Below are 25,000 nucleotides of genomic sequence, written 5' to 3'. Positions count from 1 at the left end.
AACCGTCATTACATGTACGGCTGACGGTTTTCCAGTGCCAGAAATAACATGGAGCCATAACGGAGTTGTACAATCGTCCGCTGTTAAAACGTCTGCGCAGTCTCGAACGCGGCACAGTACCCTGACGTTTACGCCACAGGAAGCAAAAGATTTTGGCGTTTACACGTGCATGGCGAGGAACTTCCTTGGAACGGACAAAACAGAGACTACTGTTGGAGAACTAGGTATAAATTGGGGCCTATGAAGGCTCAGGTCGTATTTATTGCCTTTTTTTATTTCAGTTTTGAGATAAGTGACTGATGCGCATGTAACAGGTAGTTCAATTTCCGCAGACGCTCCAAAAGCGCCAGAAGTATTTCGAATAGAAACTGGTACGAACAAGTTAGAAATTCAGTGGAAAAAGCTAGCAACCATCCCACACTATCCTATCCTGTATTATTTGCTGCAAATCCGGAAGAAAAGAGGAAGTTATTCGTGGATGAACTGCACACAGATAACCACTAAAGAAGACTCCTTAATTGGTGTTATAAACAACTTGGAGGCCAACATGAAATACATAGTGCGAATATCTGCAAGAAATATTGTAGGATACGGCCAGTTTACCGTGAAAGAAGCTTCAACCAAACAGATTCAAGGTAACAGGGATTGATTTTGATTTCCCCAGTTTTATCTCCGCTCTTGAATCTGAAGGGAAGAGTGCGAATGGTTTGGAAACCCATAGACCTCTTTCATATTGTTGGCCAAATGAAACATTCTTTTGATTTAAAGCTAATAAGCCTTTCTAGCCTCGCTACGACGAGCAAAATGAGGACAGGAGGTCTAATTACTGGGTTGCCAGTATGGCAATCCCAGTCGGAAAATAACTAATAGTTCTGGTTTTTTAATTAATTAATTAATTAATTAATTAATTCCCGTGTTGGTACAAGTCTTGCCTGTCACTCCCCTGCTAAGTGGTGTCTTTGTGCATAGAGTCTTCTGTGCGTATAGTTTTGAGGGGGTTGGGGTAATGCATAGATTTCTCTGGTGCACACATGAGTACATTTAATTAACCTGCAATGGCGTCGAAAGTCATTGTAATGCGAATGGCGTTTTAGTGTCTCTTTAAACAAAATATACCCTTATGGAGCTCAAAAACGGAACGTCAGTTGGATAAACAAGACAGCGACGAGTAATGGACGTCGACAACAATCTTTCGCCCGTCGAGCTGTATTTCTAATATTTTGCGAAGTGTGGTGTTATGTACAACACTGAATCCAAATGGAAAATTCTCTGATAACTTATGGGTTCAACAAAGACAGAGAAGGAATCGAACACCTTAAGTGGATCTGTGATCTCTGTTCTCTGGCTATTTGTATTTATTTGTACTCAACTCTGCACAGTCTTCCGGTAACAATTGGAAATTTCACTAATTCTTGTTAACCTTCAATGGCGTCGAGAGTCATTGTAACTTTCGTTTTAGTGGATCTTTAAACAAAATATACCCTCATGGAGCTCAAGAATGGAACGTCAATTGGATGAATAAGACAGGCGGTGAAAAATAAATATGTAGAATCTTTAAAGCGACGAGTAATGGTCTTTGACAAAAATTTCATTTTTCGCCGTTGGATATCAAGTGAGCTTTGTTTCTAATATTTTACTAGCTTGGTATTATATACAACTCTGAAATCAAATGGCAATTTTTTTATGGATTTAACAAACATTGAAGGAATCGAACGCCTTGAATGCATCACAGTGTTTACTGAAGTCGCATCTAAGTTGTCTGGCAATTTACATTTATTTTGTACTCAATTCTGCAAAGGTAAAAAAAATTGGAAATGTGACATTGAGAATTATTTGAATGAATGCTTGTTGTCTCTTTTGTGCTTCATTATTTACGGTCAAGGTTCTTTCGAAAAGGGTTTGATGTGAACTGTCAGAAATTTATTTAATTGCACATGCTTTGTGACACGGATTGTGTCTTGTTTGCACACACGCAGTTGAAATAGGAAGGGTTTTTTTTGCCTCTGATAGCAAATATGTTGTTTGTTTCAATAAATTTATCGCCGGAAAAGGTTTTTGTGAGATTTTCAGCCTTTGTGAATTTATCATGTTGTGTAATCCTCGAGCTTACACTGCGTGAAAATGAAAATATTCGGAGATGTCCGGGCCTAGAATACGTGCTCGTGACTCCCTAGAATCCTGAGGTATTCAAGGCGCACACCTCACGTGAAGTGTACTGAGATATTCAGCTCGAATACTACTGAATATCTTTACTTGAGTGTCATTCGTAGATTTCCCAAAACGCACACTTCAACAAATGTCGTTGGCCAGTTATTGATGGTAACAATTCGTCCGTTCTGATGAAAAACATTGGAAACTTCCCTTTATTATGGGGGTGGTTATATATGGAAGCGACGGGCAACGCAAATGCGCGCCCGAGTGTAGCTTTTGCGAAATATACTCAGTGTCTTTGCGTGAAATATTATAGCGCAAGCCTGCAAGAATTATAGAGTCACGAGTTTCATTCACACTTGTCTCGAGTAGATAAAGTTGGGTGCTAACTTTGCTTTTAACGCGTTTCAACGAAATAGTCAATGAAACTTTACGCAAATCAACGGAAGCGTAAAGAGTGCATATGAGAAACTTTTCGCGTTTTAACGGAAACGTAAAGACTGCCTTTATGCATGAAAATTACGTACTTTTACACTAAGTAACGCAAAAAACGAGCTTGCGCACCGTACTTCATTGACAAATCGTAAAAAAGGTCATCTTAAACTTTGTTTATCCTTGAGCAAGTTTATGCTGTGGTTAAAGCAGCGTAAAATAAGCCTGAATCTCCTAGTTGATTTAACCCTTTCAGCCCCGTGGGGTTCCCCATTGACGAGTAAAATCGTCTGGCGTTAGACAGAGTAAAATCTATAAGTGGCAATATTGGGATTTAAAGGGTTAATGGGGACATAGTTTTTCAGTGAATCCAGCTGTTGTTAACCCTTTCAGCCCCGTGGGGTTCCCCATTGACGAGTAAAATCGTCTGGCGTTAGACAGTAAAATCTATAAGTGGCAGTATTGGGATTTAAAGGGTTAATGGGGACATAGTTTTTCAGTGAATCCAGCTGTTGTTAACCCTTTCAGCCCCGTGGGGTTCCCCATTGACGAGTAAAATCGTCTGGCGTTAGACAGTAAAATCTATAAGTGGCAGTATTGGGATTTAAAGGGTTAATGGGGACATAGTTTTTCAGTGAATCCAGCTGTTGTTAACCCTTTCAGCCCCGTGGGGTTCCCCATTGACGAGTAAAATCGTCTGGCGTTAGACAGTAAAATCTATAAGTGGCAGTATTGGGAGTTAAAGGGTTAATGGGGACATAGTTTTTCAGTGAATCTAGCTGCTGTTAACCCTTTCAGCCCCGTGGGGTTCCCCATTGACGAGTAAAATCGTCTGGCGTTAGACAGAGTAAAATCTATAAGTGGCACTATTGGGAGTGAAAGGGTTAATGGGGACATAGTTTTTCAGTGAATCCAGCTGCTGTTAACCCCTTCAGCCCCGTGGGGTTCCCCATTGACGAGTAAAATCGTCTGGCGTTAGACAGAGTAAAATCTATAAGTAGCACTATTGGGAGTTAAAGGGTTAACAGGTTTTAGGATGACTTAAATCTTAGTTAAATCTTTTAAGTTATTTAATATATATTTAAGGCTGCTTAAAACAAGCTTAAATTATAAAATTGATTTAACATAACTTAAAGGAAACTTAAATCATGATGAAATATAAATGCCCTTCTAAGTATGATGTCCCCCCAGTTGCTGAAACATAATCTAAATTGATTAGAGGTGAATGGGATCAGATATGGTTAATTTAAAATATATACCTGGGTCATTTTGCGGAGCAATAGGCTAGTTTCGAATTGTGCAGAAACAAGAGAACAGAGCACAGTCGAGTTTCAGGGGAATAATTTGCATTTTCCTTTGTTCTGAACAATACAAAATGCTAATTATTCCCCTGAACCTCGACTCTGTTCTTTTGTTGCTGCACAATTCGAAACTAGCCTATTGTCATTAAAGCTCATTGCATCTTTGTTCTTCAGATGGCCTAACTTCATCCAGTTGTGTCAGCTGGAGTTATGTCATCTGAACAATTTGAAATACAGGTGCATAGGAAATTGGAAGCAATGGTGTCATTTAAGGCAGCTAGTTTGTTCGATCGTCTTCCAGTCAGTTCACCGGGTCATTAGATGTAGCTGGGTAATTCGGAGCAAATGTGTGATTCCATTTGGGGCATTGGAGTGGTCACATGAAGCAATCAAATCACTAGAGCTGGCTTTGACTCTATAATTAACTACATGTATATGGCACATGTATATGACGTTAAGGCGATCTGGGTCACTGGCACAGTTTTTTCATTGTTACCTTATAATTTATTTCACGTTGTTTTCATTTGGCATTAACTTAAACTGGTTGAGTCATTTAAGCCACTTTTGTTGTTTTCTTTTGTTTACCTTAAACAGAATCTAGGAAAAGCTCATTAACGAGTATGAACAAACCTAAGTTACAACTTTTAGGCTTGCTTAAAAAGGAAAACTTGAAATAAAAGAAAACTACTAGATATTTGGGGCTATTCGAAACTTCATGACATACAATGCATGAGCAGTTTTACAAGAAAACAAAAATGACAACATAATGTGTTTAGTGGCTAAATTGCCCAATTAATGGAATTGAAACAATTACTTTTTCCTTCCCATAGCCAAACTTAACCTTCCCCTCCACTGTTAAACACTGGCTGTGAATTCTGATCACTGGAATAAAAGACATTTCAGAATAGTCTTCAAAGTCAGTACACCACACTTCAAGTGGATCAGGATACCAGTTCCTTTTTGGATGTTTCTTGAACCAATCAACTTCAGCCAGGACATATGTGATCTTCCTTCTTTTACTCAAGCCTTGTTTTAAGATCACATCATTAGATAGGAATCTACGTACTCTTCCTGGTCTATGTTCCCCATTAAACCACTTGGCTAAAACACCATAACTGCAGGAACATCTGAATATAGTGCCACTGATTTGAACTCTAGAAAAACTGTCACAAAGCCTTTGAACACTAACAATCTCACAGTCAGGAAACAAAATCTGGTACATCTTCTTCATCTCTGAAGTATCATCTTCATCTAAGGCAATTCTTTTAACAGGGGGAAAGGGAACAACTGCCCTGCTTTGATCCTCTGTAGCTTGATCCCCACTCGTAAGGCTTGATACACGTATATTAACATGAGGTCCACTGTTCAGCATTTCACCCACAGTGCCTCTCTGATCACCCAAAAGCAGAGTCTCAAAGTCGCTGAATTCTTCTGGGAAGGTGATAAGCCTTAGCTCATTATCTCGAAGAAATCGTCGCATCAGCTGTATACCTACATGTATCAGAAATAACATCAAAAACTTACATGGTATCATTACAACTTACACAGTGTATGCCCTCGAAGTGTCTGATGAGAAGTACACAATGCACCATCTCTGTTTTCTTATGTTGTTCAATATTCACTTTTACTCTTGGTTCAATTATTTTAGGTTTTCTTTGTTGTTATTGTTGTTTTTTTTTTTGTGTGTGTGTATGGTTACATGTATGTACATTTGTGTATGATAGGTTTGACACAAAGGAAAATAACATTTCAACCAAGCATATACATGTAACATGTAGAAGTGAACCACAACAATAATAATAATTATTATTTTATACATAATTATAAACGTAAAACAGCTTAAGCATCCCTAGCAAAGTAAACATGTAGATAGTAACTTTAACTTCCGGAGAGATCCTGGAAAATTTTACTTCAGGCTATCAGCTATAATCAGTGTACTGTTGTAATCTAGGTACCATTAAGCTAATTTATCTGAAAAGTGCTAAACCATCATGTAGCATGAAATAAATAATTATAGTTGGTGTAATAAAATGCCTAATCAAATCTTCAGTTGATAAAACAATTTCTGGTATACTCGCTCTTGTTCTTCTATTGAGCACTCTGATTCTACATCTGCTGAAATCAAGTATACATACATACACACACACATACATATTGATCCTTTTAATTTTTAGGCTTTTATTTAATGATAATGCCTTCCATCATGACTGGCGTTCATGCCTAAAAACCACTTCTATTGTTTATACAAATATATTTTTAAAGTTTTGGTTGGTCAAGAAATCATTTCATAATCTGCAGGTAAATACTGATGGACACAGAAAAAAGGAGTTGTTTAACTACAGAAAATGCTTTACTTGTGTGCAGTTGGGTACCTGTCTAAGAAAGACAATTATAGAACCCTAAGAAGACCTCACCTAGCAGCCCAGACATATCAGTTTCAATATATTTTCAAAGATTTTCTTATAAATGAAAAATAAATTCAAGCAAGGCACCAGCTAACTGAAATCCCTCTAAACCATACAAGATACCAACTTACCAATGTTATGGTTGTTCTTGTGATATGACCCCAGTATTCCATTATATCTTTCGAAGGAGAAACACCAAAAAGAGTAAACTGGTCCATAGTCTCTGATGCAGTCCACAAGATGACAACTTAAGTGCATGTTTGGAGTACAAAACTCTGGTCCATACAGTTTCTCAAAATGCTTACAAAATTCAATTATCTTTGCCTCTGCTGCCAAACACTGTTCCACTGTTAAGGACCGATGACAAATTAGGCGACAGGCAATTACAAAACACACCCAAGCATCATAATGCTCTTGGGGCAATAGGCCCTTTAATGCAAACAATGAATAGTAAATAACCCAGTTCTTCCACTGGTCTGCTGTAAATCCACTAAATCCTGAAGCAATCTTAGAAGGAATCCTTCCAATTTCTGGTGGTGGAACAATAGCATCAACTCTTCTTTGCAGCAAGTCCAAGTGTTTATCAGTGAGCAATTCCTTTTCTTTCCAAACCTTTAGGGTAGTTTTTGCTAATCCAAGGAAAAGGTTGTGCATAGGATCAATAATGACAAAACGTACAGCATCATAGTACGGCAACTGTAGAAGAACAGAGTATTTTGCGCCAGTTTTGCGCACATGAGTGCTTATTTCTGTTTGGCACCTGGCATATCTAACAGCCTCTGCATGTGCCCGGTGAACCTCATTCGTTCTTTTCTCCCATGATCTTGTATCAAAACCAGAAAAATCTGGTTTTGATCCGAAAGTGGTTCGTGGAAATGTCTTGAAGCACTTGTTACAACCTGAGAAACAAAAACAAACAACAACAACAACACAAAACCTTGATTATTTGGATGTACCCTCTTTCCTTAATTGAAGAACCTTGCAAGTTCATACTTGCTCAGTTCACCATGAGCCCATATGTAAAGTGTAAGTTGTTTATGAACAAAATTCATTGCATTGACAGTTTTTGTGTGAGGAAATGTTTTCTGCAAGGAATATTATTCCTGTAGAACTAAATTGTTATTTTATAAACTACATGTATTATTATTCCAAAATACTCTTGAATTCAGCTGAATTAACACTAAAGAAAAAAGGGTGTGAGAGATCTAAATACATGTACATGTAAGTTGGGAACATATTCTCTACTGTCACATAGATAATTCAAGTCTCACAAAAAAGGTACTACCAAAAAGTCACAATTAGATAACTTACAAAACAAATTCAATGACACCCATTCTTAAAAATTAATGTCCAATTAGAACTGTAATATTACAAGTACCTTTTGCTGCTGAATGGCCAGCAAATCCCCCACATTTCCTTGTAGCTGGCACGTCACAACACAAAGCCAGGAGTGCAACTCGAAGCTTCAACATGCCTCCTGGTAGACATGAATCCTCAATAATCACACCATCCCAAAAGTCTATAAGTTCATCGACAAGTGGTTTCAGGAATGAATTGATGTCACGCTTTGGCTCTTTGGGACCCGGGATAATTCCCACGAGTATAACATTCTCTGGCTTAAACCTCTCCTCTCTTGGAAGATTCATCAGCACTAAATAAATAACACCACAACTGTGATTTGTGTGTTTGTACGGCTGGAACCAGTCAACATTCAGCATGACACCAAGATTTGCTGGTGTAGAGAAAAAATTTTCTCCATCAGAATCCAAGAACTCCTTCCAGACTTTTCCATCAAAGACATCTGCCATGGCATCCCCTGTTGGCCTTTTATTTCTCCAAGATTCACAGCTTTCAATAAAACCAGGTCTTGTTATCAGTGACCTTAGAGAATCAGTTAATCTCTTATAACAATACAGATTCTTCGGATGTAAAAATAAGGAACCATTCTTTGAACGCATTTGCTTCATTAAGAAAGCACCACACGGTTTCCTCCTGTTTCTCTGAGGATGGTTTGGAAATCGAACATGATCACATTTCTTGGAAACATGCCGTCCATTCCTTCTTCTGATAACACACTCGTCTGCTTTATACAAGGTGCAGCACTTTGGACATGCAACATATTTTTCAAAGTCATCTCCTCCAATTCCAATAAAAGACTTGGCCAAGTAAAGTGTCTGTGGTAAACTTTGGGCAAATTGAACGAGGATATCAACCTTAGTTACCTTTCCAATCAATGTCAGGAAAAGACGCAGAAATTTTAGAAGCATTAGGATCCCATTGTCTGAAACTTTATAGAGAGTTTGCCAAAGGAAAAGAAATAAAATAAGGACTCTTGATTCTGATGAAACTCGTTTGTCACTCTGTGGAAATGAGTCACAAAATTGGTCATCTTCACAGTATTCAAAACTCTCAGGTCCATCATTATCACCATCACCATCACCATCTTCTTGATTGGAGTCCTATGAAAATAAAGTATAGGCTTATTTTTAATCGATAAAAGCTAAACAAGTCCTTAGTGAGTATACAGGTGCTCCTGGGTGTTTTGTGTAAAAATAGAAGATTTCATTTGATTTGGACAACACCAGCATAACATAAATTTTTACAGTTCATAGTTACCTTAGTATTATCACAACCACTAGTACAAAATGTTTCAGCTTCTGGCTCATCACAGTCACTGAAGAAAATCTGATCTTCATCATCAAAAAGATGAGATGATTCCTCCTGATCACTGTAGCTATCAACACAATCCACTTCATTGTGTAGTGGTTCTTTAGTCAGTTCTTCAGGTGAAATTGATCCTGAGGTATATTCAGTTTCAACAGCAAGTTGCAAGGAATCACATTTTGTAGTATCATTTAATCCCAGATTCAGATGCTCATAAAATGTCTTCTTGGCAACACGCTTATTACAGTGGTCACAAAAAACGTAGTCTTCAGGTTCACCTAAAAAAAATGTACCATGCATTATTAATTACTATGTATAATTGACAATATACAAGTAGATTGTCTGTGTATTAGCAATATACAATCATTGACATCAAAGTGACTGATGTCAAATGGTTGCATACATGTATTGATCCCAGTTGATTTAATAATATAACAGGGATCCATATTCATTTTTTATTGAAGTCGTCAGCCAGGCAAGTACGTCTTATGAAGTACTTGCCTAGACAAATTTTGGGTTGCCCGGGCAAAAAATACAGACGTATAGGAAATGGTCGATAAAATTACTTGTAACTTGAGCATTCATGTTTTATTTTACAATCTCGTCAGAAATTACAAATTTTGACTCTAGAGTATGGTTATTTGCACCGTGGGAACCCGATTTACAGTGGTCCATATCTGCCATGGCAAAATGTACTTGAATGCAGCTTACAAAGTTACCATTCAAAGAACCAAAGTTTGGACGTTCTTGTCTAGTGTCTTCCTTTCATATGCTATCAACATTTTGTTTTTGCTGTTTGTAAGCAGCAAGTTCTGCTCCACTTGTTTTCCTTCTTGCCGGAGGTGGCAAAATACCTTGTAACTATCAGCTGAGACCACAAGTCACCCTTTGCTCTTTTCTAAACGACTTACTAACAACCATGCCAGCAGTGAGCTACATGAAAATTGAGCCTGCGATTTTTTCATGGAAAATACCGCAGGGTCAAAGATGGCGCTGTCACAGCGTTTTGTTTTCCCTCGTGTTATCTGTTCCCCCGAACACTGAGCACTAGAGCTGTGTTTTTCCCCTTCGCCATAACGATAAATATAATAACAGAATATGAATACAGAAAGTATCCTAAACATGCATACAAGCTAACCTTAGGTCTAATTAGGCCTAATTAGGCCTAAACAAAAGTTTTAGGCCTAAGGCTAACTTTTATGCATGTTTAGGATACTTTCTGTATTCATATTCTGCTATCATATTTATCGTTATGGTGAAGGGGGAACACATAGCACTGGTGCTCAGTGTTCGAGGGAACACAAAACGCTGTAACAGCGACCAAACTTGAGATTTCATTGCTCATGCTGAGAAAAGCTGCATGTTTATTCCTTATTTTTTGGAATTTTCCATTGAATGAAAAGCGGTCAGAACGAAAGTACATTCTATATTATAACATTTGATGGCGCACTCATGAAAAGACATTTATTAAAACATCACTTGTCCAACGGACGACCGTTGGAGTTCTTATATTCGTCCGGACAGGTTTTTAGTCGTCTGGGACGACCTGACGACTGTTAATGTGGATCCCTGATATAATAATAAAAATAACAATAATAATAATATATGATAATGAATTAATAAGCTAGGAGATTAAAGCCAATCAGAAACAGCAAAATATTTTGGATAAATAAAAATATTTGGTATATACCACACAAGTAAATACCGTAGTGCTTTTCATGCGGGCAGATTAGCTAGCTCAGAAGTGATTAGCCAAGTATTATTCACCTCCAAGAAGCCCAGTGGTGCGAGCTTTTTAAATTCCGAGCATTTAACAAAAATAAAGTAATTTTTGGTCTGCTAGTTATTCAGCTTGTGTGGTATATACTAAAACAAATACAGTAGAATCCCAATTATTCAAACCCTTGGTTTGTTGAACCTCCATATTATTCAAACTGAAAAAGATTTGCCTTCCCCAGTCAAACACCCTCGTCCTCACTACATCACTTGAACCTGACACACACGTGGGGAAGGGGGGAGTCGAGGCCAGAAAAGAATTTTCCGGGGGGTCAAATTTGGAAGATTTGGTGCTGGTGGGGGGAGGGGTTGTTGGTCCAAAAGAAATTATCTCCAGGTTTGTGTTCTCTAAAGGTTGGCATCTCTGCGATTTTGGGTATAATATGCCCCTTTCCACAGGGAAATTTTTCGGTAACAAAGCACACATCCGCCTACTGTACGTCTTCCAAAGACAAACGTGTTATGATCAAACGAGGCGATGCGGAGTTGACGGATAATTCTACAGCTTTTCTTAATTTTTCTATTCACATGACTTCAGATACACTAACCAACAACAGTCTTTAATTTTTCGCACGGCAGGTGATCATAATACGCGGTCTTCCCGAAGTCTCGGCCAAAGCTCTCACATGTTTTCCTTGTCGCCATGTTTGATTGCAACTCCCGGTTATCCCGGATAGATCACTTTGTGACCAGGCAAAAAAAAGATCGCTTGTTGTAATTGGCTAGAGAAACAATAGGTATTGTCCTTTTGACCAATAATGAAGCTGCATGATCAACGCCGCGCCTTCTTCGAATCGTGTCCATTTCACACTTGCATTGGCGCTGAGTAGTTTAGTTGGATCTACGGCGTATTTCTGGCTTATTTTCTGAATTGTGACAAGTCTACCTTTTATATCCACTGTACCTTATAAGGTGGTTCTGGCGTCGAAATAGGTAAGCTACAAATCCTTTATTCCTTCTACTAAATTTGCGATGTATTCACCCGAAGTCATCGTTGACAGTTGAATTGATCAAGCTGATTATATCGATCGCCTGCTTGTTTTTGAATTCCCATACTGTATCTAGAATTGATCGTTCTTCAAGTGGTTAAAGGCTAACTTTGAACGGTTTGAACTTAAAGCTTCGACGGAGAAGAATGAAATGCAAAGTTGTTCCCGTGCTTTGTGAGCTTTTGTCAGTTGTTAATGTTACAGCCCGTACTCGTTCTGGAAGGGTTACAAAGAAGCCTAAGAGACTGGATCTGTGAATAGTTATACTAACCCCACCCTAGTGTGTAGGACTTAAGAGTGTCATGTGACTTTCGTTGTTGTTCCCGCTCTTGTTATCGAAGGTTTTTGAACGTCTAGCATTTCGCTCGTATACATCCCCTTTGTAAATCGATGTGTAGCCGAGTCCAGTGGATTAAAGTTGTGTTACGCTTCAGTGTCTCGTCGTAAATCCTAACATGGTCCTTCGAGCCGGAGAAAAGGAAATATTTCAGCAGTAAATTTGTAATTCTTTGCAAGGTCGTCAGTTGCAACCACATGGCCACCGGTTCCTCGAGCAAAATGGAAGACTTATCTCAACTCACAGTCGATCAAATTCGTGAAATGCTTGGAAAAAAAGGATTGCCGACTACTGGAAAGAGAAAAGTCTTACTGGAAAGGTTAGCGAACGCTCAGCGTGATTCGAAGTCAAATGTTATTGCACCAGAATTAAAGGAAGGTTCGAATTTCGCCGAAGCTTCGAAGGAACCTCATCAAGTGAAATGTGAAGTTGAAATTCAGGAGGTTAGTGCGATTAGACGTAAAGCCAGAGCCTTGCAAATGGATGTGGATGCGTTGATTCAGGATATTTTGTATCTAAGTCAAAATGCAAGCAACAAAATCAAAGTACAATTGAGAATTGAAAGGCTAACTGTGTACCGTGAGAATTATCTTCAACTGAGAAATGAATTAATCGCGCTTGTTGCAGAGGATATGATGGAGGAGGAACTCCGAAGATGGGGAAAAATTCTGAGTGAAGTAGATAAAGCTGTGGATGCTGCTCATGAATTCCTAAATAAAGATTGCGACGTGGGAGATCACTCCTCGAAGGATATTGCATACAGTGACAGTCGTGTATCCTCAAATCTGAAATTACCGAGAATTGAGTTGCCAAAGTTTAATGGCGATGTGTTGAAATTTCAAAACTTCTGGGATCAGTTTGAAGCTGCAGTGCATAACAATGTTGATTTACCAAATGTTCAGAAGTTTACTTATCTACGCTCGGTGCTAACTGGAAATGCCTTGAAAGCAATAGACGGATATGAAGTAACCGGAGCAAATTATGAAGCAGCTGTTGAATGCCTTAAACACAGGTATGGAAGAAAACGTATGATCATCTCATTTCTAGTGAAATCTGTCATCAAGATGGATGCTAAGTCAGTTGTTAATGCATCCTCCCTCAGAGATCTCTATGATACCTTTATGAACAGAACTAGAGCTTTAGAGGCTCTTGGAGAAGATCCAATGAGCCATGGATGTATTTTGTTACCCCTTTTTGAGACCAAGTTACCACCACAGTTATTGGAAAAATGGGAGTTGACACTTGCAGACACTCAAGAAGATGAAATAGGCCTTGAATTGTTCTTTAAATTTCTTAATCGACAAGTTGTGTCCAAAGAAGCAGGAGAAAGAAGTTCAAATGGGAACATCACCCCAGGCAATCACAGTTCTGATAAAAGTAAAGAAAACCGAAGTCTTCATCTCCCAAAATGGGTGGTGAGAATGAGATGTATACTGCTTCTGCACTACTTGGTGAAACACGCCCTCCAACACAGCCAAATTGTAATTTCTGCAAGGCAGATCATGACTCACAAAATTGCCCAATGTTTAATGAAAAATCACTTGATGGTAGATGGAAACTAGTGCAAGAGAACAAACTGTGTTTCAATTGTTTAAAACCTAGCAACCACAAGCACTTCTCCAGAATTTGTCGCCATCCTAAGTGTTCTGTAGCGAATTGTGGTCATCGACATCACTGGTTATTGCACGGGCAGCAGTCAGTTGTTACACCTCGCCACCTAAGCAACACTAGTTTAAGTGGATTGGCTTCAACTAAGCCTGCATTACCTATGAGAGAAACACTCCTACAGACAGCATTGGCCAGGTTAATTGTTAAGGGTCAAGAAATGACAGTCCGTGTTTTACTAGATTCAGGGAGTCAACGTTCTTATATACGAAAGAACATTGCAGAGGCTCTTGACCTGCAAGGTCCCTCAGAGCTATTAAGTGTCACAACGCTAGGTGGGGAAACCAGCGAAACGAAAAGATTCCAAAGAGTGAAATTTACCCTTTCACCAATTAAGGGAGATTCAAAGGTGGAGATGGAGGCCCTTTCTATTTCCAAAATTTGTAATCCTCTCGGGCCAGTACAGATGGACTTCCATAAGAACTCTCATCTTCAAGGCTTAACTCTTGCAGATAGTTATCCTCGTGGTTCAGTTCAAGTAGATGTTCTTATTGGTGCAGACCACTACTACTCATTTGTGACTGGGGTCTGTAAGAGAGGTAGTTCCAGTGAGTCACTTGTTGCTGTTGAATCTTGCCTCGGCTGGATTGTCACGGGACAAGTAAACCGCCAATCAAGGCAAACTTCATCCATGCTGACAGTTGTAGAAAACGGTGGAGTTAACGAAACATTGAAAAGATTCTGGGAACTGGAATCAATTGGTATTGCAGAGAACGAGGACCCTGTTATGTCACAAGAGGAAGAATGTGCTGTTGCTGACTTCAATAGAGGATTGAACTTTGATGGACATAACTATGAGGTGCGACTACCATGGAAACGAAATCCTCCAAAGCTAGAAAGTAATTATGCACAAGCTTTGAGACGCCTGGAAAGTGTTGAAAGAAAGTTAAGGCAAGACCCTGTGAAAGCTAAGGCTTACAAAACAGCGATCAACGAATATGTAGAGAAAGGTTTTGCAGAGGAAGTACCTGATCAGAGTGATGACAATGGAACTGTGCGGTACTTACCGCATCATGCTGTATTTCGTGAGGACAAAAGAACGACAAAATGCAGAATCGTATTTGATGCTTCCGCACGAGAAGGATGTGATGCTTCCCTTAACGATTGTATTCTTCCTGGTCCTCCTTTACAGCCGAACCTTGCATCTGTTCTGATTCGATTTAGAACACACAAAATTGGTCTCATAGCAGACATTGAAAAGATGTTTCTGCAAGTCAAACTAGCACCAAAGGACAGAGATGTTCACCGCTACCTGTGGAGAGATTTACAGCCTCACGAAACACCAAAGGTGTACAGAATGCAGAGATTGACTTTCGGTGTGAACGCAAGTCCTTTCCTTGCAATTGCTACAGTCCATGCTCATGTAAACAAATACAAAGAAATGTCCCCGTATGCAGTAGAAGAAATTTTACAAAATATGTATGTCGATGACTGCCTGACAGGAGCCGATACAGTAGATTCAACTTTGAAGCTTCAACAAGAAATGTCAGAAATTATGATGACAGCAGCATTCAATTTGACCAAGTGGGCAAGTAACTCAGAGCTAGTAATGGATGCTATTGACCCAGCTAAAAGAGCCTCATCGCCATTCGTGGAGTTCAATTCGAGCGACCCCCTAAAAGCACTTGGCGTGTCATGGGACTTGAACTCTGACCACTTTAGATTCCTCGCACCGAGTGGAATCATCTCATCCCATGATCCAATGTCAAAGAGAAGTCTACTTAGTCTGGCATCGAAAATGTTTGACCCACTGGGACTGATATCACCCTTCACTGTTAGAGCCAAAATCCTTTTCCAAGAGTTGTGGTTGAAAGGATTACAGTGGGATGACCCGCTAGATAGCGACACTAAAGCAAAGTGGTTAAGTTGGAAGTCCGAGTCGTTGCAGCTAAAAGATGTGACTATCCCTCGATGCTTCGGAAATGGTATTACGCAAGACTCTGTGGTAGAGGTGCATGGTTTTGGAGATGCTTCCCCCAAGGCGTATGGAGCAGCAGTGTACATTCGAATAAGAGACAAGCAAGACAATGTATCCTCACAGCTGGTAATATCGAAGTCCAGAGTCGCGCCCATTAAGAAGGTGTCACTTCCAAGGCTGGAACTTTTAGCAGCAGTTGTAAATGCCAGGTTGCTAAAATTTGTTGTAGGGGCTTTGCCAATGAAGGTGGCTAGGGTTGTGTGTTGGTCAGATAGTATGGTGGCACTGCATTGGATAAAAGGGCAGAGTTCTTCCTGGAAGCCATTTGTTGCCAATCGTGTGGCTGAGGTACAGTCAACGTGGGATCCTGAGTGTTGGAGGTATTGTGGAAGTAAGGAGAATCCTGCAGACTTGTTGACGCGTGGGTTAAGCTGTAGTGATATGATTTCAAGCACTTTGTGGTGGAATGGACCCCAATGGATGTCTTCGCCTTGTGAACCACTACCCGCTCAACCCGAAAACGAAGCTGCTCCCGCCGAAGCTTGCGAGGAAAAAAGAACTACCCATGTGTGTACAGCAGTCGTTGCAGAACCACTGATTGATATGTCACGCTACGGGACATGGTTAAAGTTGATTCGAGTAACTGCTTATGTATTGAGAGCGGTCAAGTTGTTTAAGACTAAGTCTAGGTCTTGTGAAAGGGAACTGTCGGCGGACGAGGTGAGGCAAGCCGAGATTAAATGTTGTATGTGGGTGCAGGAAGTGGTCTACAAAGAAGAATTCGAGAAACTGAAAGCTGGAGAGGTACTTCCCAGTAACAGCCGCCTCCTGAAACTGGACCCTTATTATGACAGAGATGATCAGGTATTAAGAGTTGGTGGGAGACTACAGTTTGCTGATCTTCCCGAACAGAGCAAGCATCAAATAATCTTGCCTCACGGACATCCTGAAGTTGCCAAGATGGTGCAAGATGTACATAAGAACATGTTGCATGCTGGTCCAGAAACGGTATTATCAACTTTAAGGCAGAAAGTTTGGCTAACTCAAGGAAGACGTGAGGTTAAACGTGTTATCAGAAGATGTGTAGCTTGCCAAAGACAACGGGTTGGACCTTGTGCCCAGAAAATGGGTCAGCTGCCAGAGGAGAGAATTTCCTGTTCACGAGCTTTCGCGCATGTTGGGACTGATTTTACGGGACCACTGTATGTGAAAGAGGGCTTAAACATTAAGAAAGCATATGTGTGTATTTTCACATGCGCATCATCTCATATGGTTCACCTGGAACTTACACATAGTTTGACAACTGATGAGTTCCTTCAAGCTTTTAGTCGCATGACGAGTCGCAGAGGTCTTTGCCATACAGTGTGGTCAGACAATGCACAAACCTTCAAGGCAGCAAGCAGGGAAATTCAGAAATTATACGATGAACCCACTACTGAAAGTCAAAGAATGTGGAGTACGTTGGATCAAGATCAAATCAAGTCAGAGTTCTCATCACGAGGGATCAAGTGGAAATTCATCACAGAGCGTTCCCCATGGAGAGGTGGATGGTGGGAACGATTTTGCAGAATGATAAAAGAACCACTGCGCAAGGTCCTTGGAAGGGCACTTCTCACCTTTTCTGAGCTAAACACGTTGCTGGTCAGAATCGAAGGTATCATTAACTCGCGGCCGTTGACCGCAGTGAGTGATGATTGCAGAGACCCGTTACCTATTACACCTGCTCATCTTGCAATTGGTAGGCCAATTAACCAGTTACCGGAAAGGAAAGAAAGTAGCTTAGAGGAGACCAGTAAGAGGACTGTCGAAAGGTATCTCTACCTGCAGAGACTACTCAATCACTACTGGAAGCGTTGGAAACAAGAGTACCTACATCTCCTATCGGTAAGAAACAAGTGGCGTAAAGAGATCCCTTCTATTCGAGTAGGCGACATTGTACTTATTTCTGACGACAATGTGCCGCGCACCAAATGGCCGTTGGCTAAAGTTGAAAGGGTTTATCCAGGTAACGACGGGCTTGTACGGACCGCTACAGTTAGAGCGCATAACAGCTTCTACAACAGACCCGTTCAACGTTTACACAAGTTAGAGATTGAGTCAGCAGCTTCACAAGTAAGCCCGGAAGCAGAGGATCCAGTCCATGGTGGGGAGAAGCCACAAACGAACACTGTTCATGCTGCAAGTATACCTGTTTCCAAGCCTAATTTGAGCGTTGTCCTCCCCGAAGGAGGACAAGGTGGGGAGAATGTTACAGCCCGTACTCGTTCTGGAAGGGTTACAAAGAAGCCTAAGAGACTGGATCTGTGAATAGTTATACTAACCCCACCCTAGTGTGTAGGACTTAAGAGTGTCATGTGACTTTCGTTGTTGTTCCCGCTCTTGTTATCGAAGGTTTTTGAACGTCTAGCATTTCGCTCGTATACATCCCCTTTGTAAATCGATGTGTAGCCGAGTCCAGTGGATTAAAGTTGTGTTACGCTTCAGTGTCTCGTCGTAAATCCTAACAGTTAAAGTATGATTTCCCATGCCGGTTTTGTGTTACAGTCATCTTAACTTTACGAGTTAGGAAATGCTGTCCACGTAATAACCACAGTTGCTCGGAACCGTACATGAAGTATATCTTTTGGACGATTTAGTGTGTAGTTTTTATGTTCTGACTGTTTCTAATAAATGTCGCCATGCATGGAGGAGTTAACGCTCATAGTTGCATCAGGGAATCATTAGGGCAAGATGGCGGGAAAATCAAAGATTTGTATTAGAATTTAAAGCCTTTTACTTCTTCCTGAATTCATATATTTTAGATTGCTCTCCTTGAAAATAGTAACTTACGAGTTCAAAGAAACAATACACTAAATCTGGAATGCAAAGATTTCTGTGATCAGTTTTTAGAAAACCTTGATTTTCCCATACATTTTCTTTAATTCGACAGTATCAAAATTACAGAAAATGTATGGAAAAATTGACTTTTTCAAGAACTGATCACAGACTTAAGGGACTTTGTCTTCTTGTTGTTTAATTATGCAAAATATAAATCTTTCTTTGTGGATTCTTTACACAGTCAAGAGATGGCCCAACCAGGTTCATTTTTTGGACACAATAGAAGATCTGGCTTTGGAAGGGAAAGAAGCAGTAGTTCAACTACAAGCTCAGCAAGTGCATCTAGGAGTGACACTCCCCCAAGTAGAGCTGGAAATATTGTCATATCGTCATCTGAAGTAGGAAAGATATTTGATGCAATAAACTCACTATCCAATAAGATGAGTACGCAAGAAGAAATGTTAAAAAAACTGACAACTGCAATGGAAGATTTGGAAGATGAAGTGCAAGAACTTAAAGTTAAAGAGAAATCTCTGCTTGAAAAAATTGAAGTGTTTCATGATCGTGAGGTGGTTGAAGATGGATCAAAAATTCCGCCAGAAGTTTCAGTAAGTGCATACTAGAGCAATTCCTTCCCGTAACACACCTTGAAGTGAATTAAGACAGTCTCCTGATTATTTTGTCTCCTCCCTGATGCTCACCCACTCGGTACATTTGAAACTAAGATATAATTATTGCCTGTTATACATGTAACAGTATGGTAAACCATAGTGCCAGCTTGCAAAATACTATAGTATATTTTGACTTGAGCACTTCTCCTAAAAGTTATTTTCAAGTTTTTTTCTGTAATATATATGGATTTTTGATTATAAATTTGAAACAAAGAAAAATAAAATTTAAACTGTGGATTAAATTTAAGCACAACATGTGCAATTTAGATTTGCTATATCCACAGTTTTTCAGGTAATGCTCAACTTATGGTTAACAGGCTCATATTCATGTCTATTGTTTTTTCCTACAGCTAGCTGAAAAAATCTGCTTTGGTATAGTTTCTTAACTTTACATCCAGTTCTTGAGGAGATAATTTTACAAGTGGCTGTCTTTCATTCTTCAAGTCCTGAATCAATGTCTGTCATTTTTGGAGATGTTTGTGTTTGTTTCCAATCCATAAACTCAGCAACATCAAAGGCACAAACCTCTTAGCCATTGTTTATGTCCATTTTGGTTAGCTTCTCGGAAATGTCATACTCAATACTAAAGAAAGCAAAAGTGAAGTGGGATGGGAAGGAATAACTTCCTACTGCAAAGGCAGGTGTTGTCATAATAACACAAATACTGTAGGTTACTGATTGGTTGATAATAACCACACAAAATTTATTCAAGTACAACAAGAATTGCATTAACTGGGAGAAGGAAATTGCTTGTTTATTTAATTGCGAGAATAGACATCAGGTAAAATTGATTAGAAAACAATACAGTAAATAAGCCTGGTGGCCTGTGTTAGTAATTTGATACAAAAATGGGACTACAGTGTACCTCCAGGCGAGTACTTTCTCTGATCTATTTTTAATTTTTCTCCAGCCATGTACACTTCTTCTAGATATTGTTCTAAAATTTCCTTTTCACACCATAAGATGATGACACGATTGCATAATGGTAGACTCCTGTATTAGCTTAGAAGCAAAATTCTAAGATTAATGGAATAGGAATGTTGCAAGCTAGCTACTAGGTCTCCAGCTGAGAAGGCAGACTAAAAGAGCTAGTTCTCATCAGCTGGAGACTCTTTGTTTGTCGCTAAGAGTGTGAGGCTTGTTATGTTTGTCAGGTTTATTTTAACGACAGGTGTTATTGATTATGGCTGTTAGAGTCAATATGTATATACCGTAAATGCTCGAATTAGCGCCTAGCTTCAAATAAGCGCCCCGCTTCGAATTAGCGCCCCTCCTAAGGTTCAAAATTTGTAATAAGCGTCCCCCTTCAAATAAGCGCTCCCCCCCTCCCCCCCCATCCCCCGAGAAAAAATGAGTTTTGGTACTCGGTACGATATACATGTACGAGACGTATACGGTCTATACGGTTCTTTTAATGAAATGGGACATTGTTAAATCAGATAGTATAGACAGTAATGTCCTTTCAAAGTCGCACGGGTTTGTTTCTCATTTCTTTGATAGAAATATCCATGTGAGCACATAGCTGCTTCACTTTATTAAGTTCCTCGTAAAACTTTGCTCCCAATCGCCGGCTTCTTGTTACTGCCTCAAAAGAGGCCATCATGTTTCAAGTTTCCTGCTTCCAGTGACTTCAACTACCACCTGATTATCCTCATGAGAAATTGATAAACGAAATAAGCCCCCCCCCCTTCAAATAAGCGCCCCCCTCTGAATTAGCGCCCCGCTCTCGTCTTAGAAAATTAAATAATCGCCCCGGGCGCTAATTCGAGCATTTACGGTATGTAACTTGATACCACATCTTTATTATTAGTATTGCGGTTGTATTTTAGTAGAGTATGGTTTGGTACAAACAAAAAATCCCACTTTGTTCACTTTAGGCAGATGTACATCTTCTTCACAACAACTTGTCATTAGACAGACAATACAACCCAGAAGAAAGGTATGTTTCTTTTCCTGTGCTGTGATTATCCAAAAATAGTTGAACTGTTATAATGTAACTTAAGGGGACTTGCTACAGTTTTCAGATATAGTCCTTCCTAAATCCAGTGTTGGAAATAACAGTCGGTCATCGGACATTGTCCGAACAAATTTTGAAAATGTCCGGCCAATTTCACATTATGATCGGACAAGATGGCCGAACATGTCACCAGCACATCTTGAGTTCTCTTCTTCAAGGTGCTGTCAGTCAATAAAATAATTATGTCCGGTCCAATTCATCAATTGTCCGACCAAAAGGAAGATTTGAAAGGACATATGTCCTCTGAAGAGAGTTATACAGATAGTAACTATTATCCTTGATTATTGTTTTACTCTCCTCATTCAATAAGTTTTAATAACCAATAACCAATTATTGGTTTGACATTTCTAGTGCTCTCTCACCACACAACATGTCTGTGCGACACCATCTGGAAGAGCAGATAGCTAATGAAGATAAGGGATATGCCATTAAGACAGTCAAGCGTGAGTCTGATCATGAAAAATAATATGGTATCTATTGTTGACTGGCATGTGGTTAAGAGACTGTACAATAATGGGCCCTTGTCTCACAGTGGCCAGTTGATTTTTTTTACAGCTGCAGATGAAATCTTTGGTGATTTTCTTTAGCTCAGCCAAAAGCAGCTGAGCTACCATTGCTTCAGTCTCTTGTTCTGAACAGTTATCAGAAAAAGTGACTCATTTTTCATAACAATGGCAAACATCTTCCAAATTTGGTCAACAGTTGCTGGTTATGAACAATTACAAGGCTAATTAAGTAAAATACGATCGTCCTGGTGAGTGCAGTCCTGAGAAGGACTGTTTGGATCTGTCTAAGGTCTGTACGCGCAAAATACATGCACTGGGATTTTCTGTTTGCCCTAGAGCAAAAGTTAGGTGCCAGGGGCCACTGGAGTCTGCTAAAGCAATTAGCAAGGGGATTTTCCAATAGGCTTTTTGCATGACTTGATCATGTGATGAATTTGAGGAAACACTAAAAGTAGCACGCTTGCATGGTAATATCAAAATATTCAAAACTGTCATGAAAAATATTTCCTTAACACTTTGACACCCTAACTGGCCTAAACCGGCAAGACTATTTTACTCTGTCTAATGCCAGACAATTTGCACTACACGCTACTTAGGACAACTTGCCGATTTGTCCTCAAACTTACCGATTTGTCCTCAAACTCCCATGGCCTGCTCCCGTCTGGCCTTGTAGCTCAGTCGGTAGAGCAAAGGTGAACTAATCCGAAGGTCGTGGGTTCGATTCCCATTCGGGTCAGAGATTTTTCTCTGTCCTTGGGTGTTGCATAGGAAGTTCCTGATGCTGTGGATCAGCGAAGGTTCTTCATCCATCACATGCACACAGTAGCGATGGCCTCATTTGAGTTCTTTCCATATATATGCATACACACGCTACTTAGGACAACACGCACTTACACCCAGACAATTTTATTCATCAATGGGGAACCCCTGGGAGTCAATGGGTTAAGGGCCCACTGACGTATTTTTTGGGGTGCGTTGCTAAGGATGTAATGGTTAAGCAATTTGAGAGAATTTGGCATAATTTTTGTCAGTTTCCAACTTTTCTAAGTCAATGACCCTAAATATGACGTCCGCCCATGGTCACGTGACCAATAAAAGAAAAGTCTAAATTTGTCTCCGTGCTACGCAGTTTGGGTATTTAATTGATGGTTTGATAATTTGTATTTGTTTTTGCATCCAGCCAAGCATGGTTTTCTTTTTATTTTGAAAAATGTTCTTTTTAAAGACATAAACGATACTGAAATACCCATAACTTTTTTTAAAAAGATTCTTGTAAAAAATCAATGCTTAGCTATATTCTGTATTTGGGGGTGAAACGTGCCATGTAAAAAAATTTAATTCAATATAAAACCGCCGCAAATTTAGCTTTTTTCTCAAACCGGAAGTCAATTTCTTTGCGCATGCACAGTTGATCTGAGAAGGAGCGTGAGGAAGGGCAAGGAAAAACCTTCGATGGAAACAACAGTTTGTGTAGTGACTTTTGCTTGTGGTGGGTTTTCTTGTCAGTTCATGATATGATGACGTCAGTTACCGGAAGTAACATTTCACTTCCTTAGCAACGCGCGAAAAAATCCGTCTGTGAGCCCTTAATCACTCACTAAAAAAACTGTCCCCATTAAGCATTTCAGGGCTGAAATCTCCTTTTAATTCATAACATGCAATTTTAGCCTTTAAATGCGTAAGGGAAAAGATTAAAGACAGTTTAAAATTTTTAAAATTTACAAGGATTTGTATGAAACACCATGCATGCATGACTGGACGGCAAAAGTTGTTTGTCTCATACAAAATAATGCTTCTAACTTTCAGTGGCCGTTGCAATCGCTCCTTTTGAGATATTCGGCTAAAAATTCTCAGGTTACCTAATTTTAATATGCTCTTTCAGCTTGGGCTAACAATTTTTTTCAAAAATGAACTGTTTTCGTATTTACCAAAACTTGATCAAGTGATCAGGTCAAGCAAAAAGCCTATTTGAAACATTTGGAGAAATATTTTGAATGAATAATATTTTAATTGGCAGCCTTTCATACAACTCAACTCTGGCAATTAACTACTGCAAAATTGTGTGCAATGGTGTTGTCATTTTGTGGTACTTAAGGTTACTTTACTTTAATAATTTCACATAGCAAGATAAATACGAAAGAGCTTTCAGCATGCATGGGCCCCAAGGTGAATCATATGCAAGTGTGGTAAGGTGTTCAGGTTAAACTGCAGATACACCTTAATAAACCATATATCAATAATTTAAAGGTTATTGAACTGGCTTTTTTTGTAACCCAACACTTTTCTTAAGTTGAATGATCATACAAATATAGATACTCTTTCAGCTAAAAGTCAATGAATTTGTTCCATTGACCTAAAATTTCTTAGAACTTTGTTGCTAAAAGGAATTTTTGTATGAGCATCCAAAAGAATTAAACAAATCAATAAATGAAATTCAAAAAAGTTAATTGCTTTGAATTGTACCTTTGGTAAGGTGATTCGGGCACTCACATTAAAAAAATCATTAAAAAGATGACAGTGCAATATATTTTTTTTAAATCTTGGTCTGTTATGTAACATAGCAGTTCACTAAGCTTAATTTGATACAGGGTTTTAGGTTTCTACAGGTTAACTGAAACACACTACACCACTTGCATGTGAAACACCCTTGAAGGTATCTGGTAACCTTAAGTTCTTTGCAGATACTCGAAAACCTTAAAAAGCTGTACATACATGCATGCAGCTGACTGAAACTATGGATGAAGCTGGTCTGATTTTATATTATAATTAAAATGACACTCTTCACTTTTATTTGCAGGTGCCATTGTTAGGTACTACGAAACAAAAAGAAAGCTTTATCTACAGTCACTTCCTGAAAACCAGCAAAAAACGAAACAGACAAGAAAGGACAACAAAGTTCGTTCAAGAAGGAAAAGGGTATGTTGACTTGAACTTCTTTAATTTTTTCTGCCACTGTATGTGTAAAAAGCATCAACTAATAATAGTTATTTACAGTGACAAATTACAGTTAATAGTAGTTTTGACTTCAAAATGACCAAGTGCATCACTCATAAGCCTCTACAGAATATTTAATTGCAGGCTTAACTGTCTTAACAGCTGAAAGTTACTGTTTTAGTTGCAGCCTAGTTGGCCAGAACAGAAACTGTGACAGTTGTTTCCTTTGTCAAACTTAGTGTAGGTTTCAATATATATTTTTATCACCTTTTATTACTACGTAACCATTTTATAGCATTTTATGTTAAATGTCATTGGGCAATAGTTTTTAATGTCATATTTTTTTATGTAACCGGGATCCTTTTTTTAATTTATGTATTTTTTAATAGTTTTATGTCAACAGGCAATAGCTTTTTG

The 25,000-nt window shown here is 39.2% G+C and overlaps 2 protein-coding genes across 2 annotated transcripts in view; one reads left to right on the top strand and one right to left on the bottom strand.

Moving 5' to 3' along the window:
• Positions 1 to 599: 599 nt before the first annotated feature.
• Positions 600 to 25,000, top strand: part of LOC138058131 (uncharacterized protein C14orf93-like) — a 25,615-nt gene continuing 1,214 nt past the window's right edge. Inside the window, exons 1-5 of the mRNA XM_068904016.1 lie at positions 600 to 635; positions 18,697 to 19,063; positions 21,004 to 21,065; positions 21,495 to 21,586; positions 24,447 to 24,565. Of these exons, the coding sequence (XP_068760117.1) occupies positions 18,704 to 19,063; positions 21,004 to 21,065; positions 21,495 to 21,586; positions 24,447 to 24,565 (633 nt within the window). The 5' untranslated portion in view covers positions 600 to 635; positions 18,697 to 18,703. The remainder of the gene's footprint in view (positions 636 to 18,696; positions 19,064 to 21,003; positions 21,066 to 21,494; positions 21,587 to 24,446; positions 24,566 to 25,000) is intronic.
• Positions 4,657 to 11,374, bottom strand: LOC138057662 (uncharacterized). Its single transcript, XM_068903596.1, has 5 exons — positions 11,278 to 11,374; positions 8,906 to 9,231; positions 7,764 to 8,748; positions 6,421 to 7,188; positions 4,657 to 5,375 (listed from the first exon to the last, which is right to left on the bottom strand). The coding sequence occupies exons 1-5, from the start codon at positions 11,372 to 11,374 to the stop codon at positions 4,657 to 4,659; spliced, it is 2,895 nt and encodes a 964-aa protein (XP_068759697.1).

Source organism: Montipora capricornis, chromosome 7 (genome assembly GCF_036669925.1).
Source record: "Montipora capricornis isolate CH-2021 chromosome 7, ASM3666992v2, whole genome shotgun sequence".
Taxonomy (NCBI): domain Eukaryota; kingdom Metazoa; phylum Cnidaria; class Anthozoa; order Scleractinia; family Acroporidae; genus Montipora; species Montipora capricornis.
The sequence above is the reverse complement of the archived record's forward strand: the minus strand, read 5'-3'. Positions and strand labels throughout refer to the sequence as shown.